Here is a 9,724-nt window from a genome sequence, read left to right as displayed (position 1 = left end):
TCTCTCTCACACACACACAGACACACACACAAGGCCAGGGGTCTCTTCTGAGATTTTCAGAGGGCTCCTTGACAAACACACAGCCATGTGAACCAGAGGAAAGATGCATGAACAGTACGGAAAAGGGGGTTAGATTTGAATGCAGTAACAGGAGACAGGACAGTGTATTTGGATGGCATGGGTTCTTCTCTGTTCTAGCCAAGATAGAGAAATACCGTGGGGTCAGACTGACCATGGGGAGAATACTAGGGTGTACCAGAGTCTGCTACTAACTGTGGCCCAAGTAAGGATCACTCTGACAAGGACCGTTTCGATAGTTAACTGTGAGTGTTATCATTTGCCTTGTTTAAGGAGACAAAGCTTCTAAACGTTTATTTTTATCCTGTAGGTCAGAGAGATGTGTTTATGGATGCCCAAGTAGGCTGGCTTCACCCTTTCTGGATGGATTTCTGCCCCCTTTCTTTCTGGAAATTCCCCCGCTTTTCTTTGCACCGTGGGTTGCCTGAGCACCATAAAACCAAGCAAGATAAACCCAGCTGCTTACCCATCTGTTCGGCTCTCACTTGCGGAGCTCCAGGGTTTGTAATTTGTAGATGAACTTCATTAACAGATAACTGAGATTCCAGGTCTTTTCTCCCTCTCATCCTCTGCACACCTTGGCGCTGAGCCGTAGCTGGCCCCCAGGTGAGGCCCATTCCTAGGCACCCCACTTTCCCCAGCATCGTGTCCTCTAGGCTTGTCCACTCCTCCTAGGAAAGCAAACTCTTTGCCTAGCCCTTGAGGTTTCCGCAAGCATCACTATTAGCTTTTGCCCTTTGCAGCACTCTTTACAGTAATGGTTTAAAGTAGCCTGTCCTGACCCGAGCCGGATTTGTGTTTCCACCCCCACTCCAACCCACCCTCATCCCTTGCTGGGAATTGAACTTAAGGCCTTCGACATGTAGGCAAGGCAAGGCAAAGGCTACTATCGGGCTATATCCCCAAGCCCAGATTTATTTGTTTTGTAGGTTTGTGTTTGTGCATAGTTTGTCTACATATGTGTACCATGTGTGCATATGGGCTGTTGCCCACAAAAGCCAGAAGAGCTCCGGGATCTGGAATTACAGACAATTGTGAGCTTCCATGTGGGTGCTGGGACCTGAACCTGGGTCCTTTGGAAGAGCAACAAGTGCGCTCAACCACTGAGCCATGTTTCCGGCTTCTCCACCTCTTTTCATTTAGCCCTCTTGACCAATGTGCTGTACTGTCTATGTTGAACTGACACGCAGAAGGGGTGCATTCCTGTACTGCTTGTGTTTGTTTTGCTTTCCACTTTGAGATAGGGTTTCACTCTGTAGCCCAGGCCAGCCTCAAACTTGTGAGACTTTCTGTCTCACCCACCCCGCAGTTGGCTTACAGATGTGGGCCACCACACACAGATGCAGCCCTTCCTGTTTTTGGTTTTTTAAAAAATAAGATTAATTTCTTTTTATTTTTTGTGTGGTGCGTGTGTGCCTGTGTGTGCCTGCGTGTGTGTGTGTGTGTGTGAGTGTGAGTGTGTGTGTGTGTGCGCGCACGCGCACGCACGCACATGCACCTGCAGAAGTTACAGTAGGACAAAGAGGCTACCAGGTGACCTACTTTTCACTCTCTGCTTTGTTTCCGTGGGACGGAGTCTCTCACTGAGCCTGAAGCTCACCATTTCACCCGGCTAGCTCCTGGGATCAGACTGTCAGTGCTGCGGTGAGCGACACGTGCAGCCACGCCTGTGTTTTTTCTCCCGTGTGGGACGTGGGGATTAGAAGTCAGTCCTCACGCTTGCACAACAAGCCCTCCTAGTCACGAACTATCTCAGCAGACTCCCTTCCTCTGTTCTTGGAAAAGGAGGGTGAACCTGGAGTTGCATTGCCAAGGTCAGCTGACCCCTACCCAGAAGCAGCCATTCCAGCCTCCACCCACACTGGGCTCTGGGCAGTTAACCTAGTTAACCCTCACAGGGAGTTTATCTTGCAGCCTGGGACTTGAACTTGTTCCTCTGACCTTCAGGATACAGCAAGCATTTGGTAGATTCAAGTTCTTCACTAAACAAGCCGAGGATACACACGGTAGGGATAGAAACAGTTCAGGCTGCTTGCTAGGGTCACTGCTAGTGGCTGTCTGGGTTGCAGCTGGGGTTCTTTCTTTATCTGCTTTCCCCAAGGTCTTTCTGTGCCCGGTCAAAGGATCACACCCACCTTCTCTCTCCGTGTCTAAAGCAAAGTCAACCGAAGCTAGCCTCAAAGTTCTCTAGTATTATATCGAACCAACGTTTCTCCAGGAAGTGTGTTGTTCTAGGGGTCATAGGAAGTGCAAAAGAACAAACAAACCTACTGGTTTTTGGAGACCAGAGTACTTACTCCACTTTGTGAAGCCCTGGCTAACCCAGTTGGTTACATACCGAAGAGCCACATTTCCACTTTGGGTTGCTGAGTTTCCCTCCTCCTTCTTGGTTCCTAATGACTTCCGTTATTAGGTGTTTCCTATGCTGACCCTCCTTAAGTGATGCTTATGTGCTTGGTCATGGAGTTCAGTGGAAAATACTGGTTTCTTCCAGTACAGCCTTCCTCGGGCAGTCTGTGGAAGAGAAAAATTACTGCCCAGCCTTTTTCTAGAAAGTTTTGGACAAGCAAAAGTGATCCTTCTCAAAGCCGAGTGACTTTTTAAATACCCAGGGGTCTTTGAAGTTCTCTGGAAGACGGAGTAATTATCATCCTCAGGCTTCCCTTCTCAGAAGTACTGAGTCAGTTTTAAGTAGCTTCACTTCCTGGTAGTTTTAAGGTGTTGTTTGCATACTTTCTGATAGACAGGACTGGAGAAACTAAAGCCAGTCTGGGCTGACTCAAGGCTAGCCTGGGTAGCTTAGTGTGCCAAGATAACAATAACAATTAAGACTTTCTTTTTCTTAAAGGCTGGAGATCTGTATAGCTTAGTGGTAGAATGTTTACCCACTATCCTTTGCTGAATTCAATTCCCAATACCTCACGGAGAGAAAAATAAATAAATCCCAAAGCTCTTAAATACCTGCTGCCTTCTTCGTGGGTAAAGCTGACTAAGTTCCTGCCTGGGGAGGGGAATAGTGGAGGGTGTGGGAACAAAGGAGAAGTCTCAACAAGCAGTCTTCGACTGGACCATGGGGGGTGTCGCATAGCTGGTTTTTTAATGTTTCTATTCCCTCAATCTGGTCTCGGCTCACTGACTTAGCAAGGTATTGGATAGAAAGGATGGTTGAAGATTCTTTCATAATGTTTTGTGTGTCTTAGAGGATGTCTTATTTATGCCTGAGTAACCAAAGGTCACTGATTCTCATCATGTGGACAGTAGTAATCTCTGCAGGTTCCTCTGTGCACTGCAAGAAGCTTCTCTGACTACAGCTGATAGCGTTATTTTCTGGGCACAGACATAATTCTTTAGAGGCCAGTTGGACTAGCATATCATGCCCATGAGCTAAAAACCAACAGTAGCTTTGGCAATAGGACCCATGATCTGCCAGCATGGGCTTTTGACAGATTTTCCTGTGCCAGATATGAATTCCCGCCTGTGGGGCAGGCCTCACCGCCATTCCGAAGTGGTTGGTTACTCCCACAACAGACTTTCCACTATTGCTGGTCAATAGCATAGCATTCAGGGGCCACAGCTGAGGAAGACCTCTCGCTGAGGGTAATTCTTCCTCCTGAGTCTTCTCTGCAGCTTCTGGCACCATCAGAGCTAGCTACCGGGAAACAAGCTTCCAGCTCAGTTCCATCTTGATTTCTTCATCCTGTGACCAAAGCATCCATTATCATTATGTCCTAGTGGGCAACCAAGGGCAGTGGCAATTGTTTGTGTTGCCCTGGGAGCCTCAAAGGCCTCTTTGACCAACAACTCATAGGGAGGTAGCCCACCCCTGGCACTGGGGTTTCATTTAGTAACCTATGGCTTCTGGGAGCAGCTTCATCTACGCACTCGGGGTACTTCCTTTCCTTATAAAGACACCAGTAATATTGGGTTCCCACTTATATAATAACCTCATCTAACCTCAGTCACCTCTCTCAAAACCCTCTCTTCAAAGATGCTCATAAGCTGAGGTACAGGGGGTTAGGACTTAGAAATATGAATTTGGATGTTGAGGGATATTAGCCCATGCTTCCTTGGTAAAAGTAGGAAGTCAAGGAAGGATTGTGGGACAAAAAGATTGTCTGCAATAGTCCCTAGCCTCAATTTGAGTTTGAGCCAGAGACAGCCGTCTCTACTTTATAGATTTGTGAGGGATTGACTCTAAGACGCATGCAAAAGCTACTGATGGTGGAGTTGCTGAGCAGATGTGGTTCTGTGTCAAATGGAGGGACCAAAGCTGAGGCTGACCTGTCTGTCTGATTCTTCGTCTTAGGGCCAGCTGGGAGTGTATTGTGCTTTTCAGTGACTTCTAAAACTCGGCGCTATCAGATCTTCAAAATACCAAAGCTCCACAATGCTCCAATCCATGAGCCCTGTCTGCAATATCTTTTCGTTAGGGCAAATATTTACTGAAGACCTATGGCTTAACAGGGCCGTGGGTCCTAGTAGTGTGAGATATGGCCCTGTCCCAAGAGATTGCAAGTGGATGCCTAAGAATTAATTAAAATAACCAGGCAAGGAGGGCAGACCATGACAGGCACCTAGAATCTGCTTTTGCTACCATGTGTGGACTTCTGATTTGGGCCCATGAGAAAATTAAAAGCATGAGGAAAGCTGCTCTGCCCTCTTGTGCTGGCTTTTCTTCAGATCAGACTCCTGCTGAGTCTGCACTGGATAGATGTGGTCATACCTGAGGAGTGTCTGTCTGTCCTACCTAGCTCAACTCCCTCAAGGCTCATCCACTCAAAGATGAGAACCATTCTATATGTTGGTGTGGTTATATCTCAGAGTGGATCATGTGGTAGGAACTGGTTGATACTACAATAATTTATCAACATGTTGAAGTACCTGGCAGGGTCAGACCTGGGACAAAGATGGGCAGAACCACGCTAATTCTCCCTCTGTTTCGGGAGAATTAGTCCTCCTAAACAGTTCACCAGGCATGATGGTGCATGCCTGTAATCACCCAGGAGGTTGAGACAAGAGGACACCTCAAAGGGCCAGCCAGGGCTACAACTTCAAAGTGAAACCCTGACTTTAAACAAGTTAAACCCCACACTTCTAAAGATGAACTCAGAGTCATCGGACTCATTTGCATGTTCTTCTCAATACATCACTAACGCTTTCTCCGCCTTTCACGGTTACTCTTGTCTTTAATCCATGCATTGGGACAGGTTGCTACCACGAGCTTCTTGTGGTTTCTGGAACCCGGGATTCTGCCCCCAAACCCCAGTTACAGGACAGGGAATGAATGCCCCTCTTTCTGCCCCATGTTCAGAAGCAGTAGCCTTACCTTTTTGTAAATGCGTTTTGTTTTGTTTCTCTTCCCAGAATATGGTGTTGAGAAATGGTACCGAGGTCTTTGACTCCTGGGAGAAACCCCCTCTACCTGTGTACACTCAGTTCTACTTCTTCAATGTCACCAATCCAGAGGAGATCCTCCGAGGAGAAATCCCCATACTAGAAGAAGTGGGGCCATACACCTACAGGTCAGTTCCTCCTCCGCTGTTAAATTGTGCGGGGTCCTAGAGGCTATGCCAACTGGGCCTTGCTAGGTCACCGGCTGGTGGGGCCGCGGCTTTGGTTCTGTTCTGTTTGTGGCATTGCTGGTGTCTGGGGAGATTCTTCCACAGAGCTCTGTGGGCAGGGCTGGATCCCAAATGTCCTACCCAGGAACACTTCCTGTCCTATCCTCCAGGGCTGCTCTCCATCGCAGGCCTTTTAGGGTTCCTTCCAATTTCCTTTCATACATACTTAGTTTTAAGTCGGTTTCTAGAATTTACTGTTGATCTGAGATATTTTTTTCTGTTTCTCATTCATTCCTTTTTTTTCCCTCTTTCTAACGAGACAAGATTTCTTGTAGCTCAGGATGGCTTTGAATTCTGTATGTCTCAAAGGATGACCTCAAACTTCTTGCTCCTCCTGCCTCCTAAACTGGGATCATAGCCTTTATTTCATGCTGGATATGAACCCAGGACTCCTTACATGCATTCTGCTGACTAAACCGTGTTCCCAGCCTTTCTTAGAGACAGAGTTTTACTATCTTGAAACTCATTCGGTAACCTAGGCTGGCCTTGAACTTGAACTGGTGGCAATCCTCCTGTGTCTGCCTTCCCAGTAGGATTTTAGACTTAATTCCACTACACTTAGTTCATCCATTTCCTTCTAAGCAGCACTCACCATGTGTAAGAACTAATGGGTGGCAGCTGGGTTTGTGACAGTGACTGCCAGTTTCAAAGGCTAAGATGACTGAAGAATGGTATAGATTATTTTTTATTACATTTATTTTATGTGCACATGCTTAGTTCATGGCTTATGTGTAGAGGTCAGAGGTCAATTTGTAGGAGTCAGTCCTCTCCTTCTGTCGTGTGGGTCCTGAGGATCAAATGAAGCCCTAAGTCTTAACAGCAAGCACCTTTACCTGCCGAGCCATTTCCCCAGCCCTTGATCATATGCTTTCAAAGTTGAGCGGATGGAAGGGGAGGACTTGGGTCTCACGGTCAGGGTACTTTCCTGTTGCAGTAGTCACCGAAGCTCCTCCTTCCTCTTCAGGAATCTTGCCAGTAAAGTTTTCCTTGGCCAAGCTGAAAAAAAAAAGAGAGAGAGAGAGAGAAGAACATTAATAGAGGAAGCAGACAATTGGTTCTTTTTCCAGGACTGCAAGCTGATTGACATGCTCACAGGTCTGCTGTAATCAGTTGCCCCGTGAATGAGTGGTTGTTGGTTGAGTCATCTGTTATGAGTCAGTATTATTCCAGGTGCTGGGAATTTAAAGACCAAAACCTCAGACCTGCCTCAGGCAGCATGTTGTACCTCAGCTCAGATGAGGGCGTGTGTCAAATCACAACTCTGCAACTTTCTTTCTGGGTTTTTCTCTGTAAAATGGTGATCAAAATGTTTCTAATTGACTGAGGTTTAATCGTATCATCTTATCAACTCCTCCTGTGCCCCACTTCTCCTCAAATTCATGTTCTCTTTAATTATTACTGTTACACACACACACACACACACACACACACACACACACACACACGCTCAATTTAAAACTACAGCCAGCTGAGTTCACCTCTCAGGGGCTCTTTCCTGGAAGACACCGACTTCCTTCTCTCCCAGAAGCCCGTTCATCACCCATAGGTCCTCACCTACGTTGGGACCCTGTGACTTTTCCCCATCTATGCTGGAGTGTCAACTGGTGGTGTCATTTCGTAGGTCTTGGCGAGATTTCAGGAGTGCAGCTCCCCTGTCATATCGAGAAGACACAAGCTTGCAGCAGATACCCTGGTCCTCTGGCTCTCAGACTTTCCACCCCCTCCTCTCCTACGGTTTCTGAGCCTTTGATCGTAGGGGTTGTGCTGTCGATATCAGTTGTCCTGTGCTTTTTGATCAATTGTGATTTTCTGTAATGGTCTCTGCTGCAAAGAGGGAGCATCTTTGAGGGACGAGAGCTACACTTACCTGTGGATAGAGAGGTAAGTGTTTGGAATGCAGTTAGGTATTGTGCTGGTTTAATTAAGTGGCAGTCGTAGGTTCTCCTCTAGGGTTATTGCCTTGCCAGCTGCAGGCGGTGGGCTGGGCTTTCCAGACGAAGGCAGTGTTAGGTTCACCAGCCACAGGTAGCAAGCTAGGTTCACCAGCCGCAGGTTGTAGGCTAGAATTTGTTGAACTTCCTCTTAAGTCCGAATGGCTTAAGAGGCTGTTGGTTACCCCAGGATATAAGTGCCACCTTTCACAATCTCTTGCCATTCTTGTTATTGTTGTGGTCTGTAGGCATCATGGTTGCCAAGTAGGACTACTGGTTGCCTTCCTCCCATGGCTGCTTGTATATCTCAGCCCGATAATCTGTGAACCTGTCCTCAGGGAGAAGGCTTCCGGGTTGGTTCCGGCCTGATTTCTCCACTTCTGTTTGAAGTGTGTGGTGTCTTCAGCAATAGGGATTTAATCTCAATCTCTGGGAGGCAGAACCCGCAGGCCATGGCAGTAACCTAGGTTATTTATGTTCCCTTGGACATCCTGACCAACAACTTGAAAGGAAGTTTTCTGTGTCTGGCGATGGGTTTTCATTAGTCAGTGACTTCAGGGGGAGCACTGTCATCCCAGGTGACATAACTTCATCTCATACATACACACATATACACACACATATACACACACATACACATTTATATACACATGAACATACACACGCTTGCATGTGTGATTGTAAGATGTAAAATAATATTTCCTTTTTCCAAACATCCTTAGGTTTATATTCTGTCCCCTCCCCTTTGTCTCCCTCTGCATTGCCCTCCTTCTTCCCTCCACAGGCAACTCTTCCCCAAGCTTCCCATTTCTCCCTCCGTAGTGCACAGTTCACCCTCTGTATCCACGGGTTCCGGATTTATATCCATATCCACTTATCCACATAGCTAACCAACTGCACGTTGGAAATGCTCGGGGGAAAGCTAGGTTCCTGCTGGCAGGTGCTGTGTGGTTGGGCACACGGTAGCTGCTTCTGCATTAAACACATACAGACTTCTCTTGTCGTTGCCTAAACAGACGAGCACAGAACCACTGTCCACACAGCATTCGCATTGTATTAGGTAATTCCAATCTAGAAAGCACTGGAAGTACATGGGAGAAAGTTGGGAGTATAGTTCAGTGTTAGAGTGCTTGCCACGTGTATGAAAAAACCATGGGGTTTGATCCCCAGTATGGCAGCCAGCAAACAAAAAAGCAGGGAAATGTATGTGTCTTATAAGCCAACCCTGTACCCTTTTATTTAAAGGATTTGAACATCAGTACAAGGTCGGCCTAGACAACTCGTGAGATTCTGTCTCAAGATAAAAAGCCAAAGATATTGAGGAGATAACTCAGCAGGGCAATGCTTTGCCTGCTGTGCGCAAGTCCTGATGCTTGCCACTGCCAGCAAGAGCTGCTGTGAGGCAGTGTGGAAAGGGTTAACTGTAGATGCCTATAGCGCTGTCAGGCACAGGAGGTGAAGGACCCCTGGGAGCACCTGGGAGACAGAGGCGGGAGGGTCAAGAGAAGGAAGCTAACCTGGGCTATGTGGCAAGACTATTTCAAAGAAACAGAAAATACAAAAATCAAAACAAACAGCAACAAAAGAACTCACGAAAACATAACAGCATCCTGAGAGCAGATGCGGTAGACCTGGACTGGCTGGTGCCTCCTACTGGTCACCTTCCCCTCGTAAGGTCTGAGGAAACGCTGAAGGAAGACCCCAGACTCAAACGGTATGCAAGAACAAAGAGCGTTTGTTATACCAGCAAGCACGTGGGGTCCTTCACCTGTACAAAGTGGCGACAACCCCGAGAGGTTTAAGCACAACTGAGGGGAGTTTCGGGGACAGCTACACGATTGGTTAAACAAGCAGCAGCTACATTAGTACATTTCCGATTGAGGTTTGGACACATCTGCACAAGCTTGGCCGTGACTTGGAAGAGGACTTCTGGGTTTGTCCTTGAGATGCTGTGAGGCTGACACAGGCCCTCTGGGTCTGTTTTCTCCCTGGACCAGGAATCTAAGGGCCTTCTAGATAAGTGGCCTTTTGTTGCAAAAGATACCTGTTTGCCCTTCTCAGAAAACTGGAGCCTAAGAGCTGTTGGGAAAGTGG

The 9,724-nt window shown here is 47.2% G+C and overlaps 1 protein-coding gene across 1 annotated transcript in view; it reads left to right on the top strand.

The window, feature by feature from the left end:
* The window catches only part of Scarb2 (scavenger receptor class B member 2), a 55,348-nt gene that overhangs the window by 15,846 nt on the left and 29,778 nt on the right, over positions 1 to 9,724 (top strand). The window contains exon 2 of the mRNA XM_005359505.3: positions 5,443 to 5,600. Coding sequence (XP_005359562.1) covers positions 5,443 to 5,600 — 158 coding nt within the window. The remainder of the gene's footprint in view (positions 1 to 5,442; positions 5,601 to 9,724) is intronic.

This window comes from Microtus ochrogaster, linkage group LG1 (genome assembly GCF_000317375.1).
Source record: "Microtus ochrogaster isolate Prairie Vole_2 linkage group LG1, MicOch1.0, whole genome shotgun sequence".
NCBI classification, from domain to species: domain Eukaryota; kingdom Metazoa; phylum Chordata; class Mammalia; order Rodentia; family Cricetidae; genus Microtus; species Microtus ochrogaster.
This window is presented reverse-complemented; position numbering and strand designations above follow the sequence as displayed.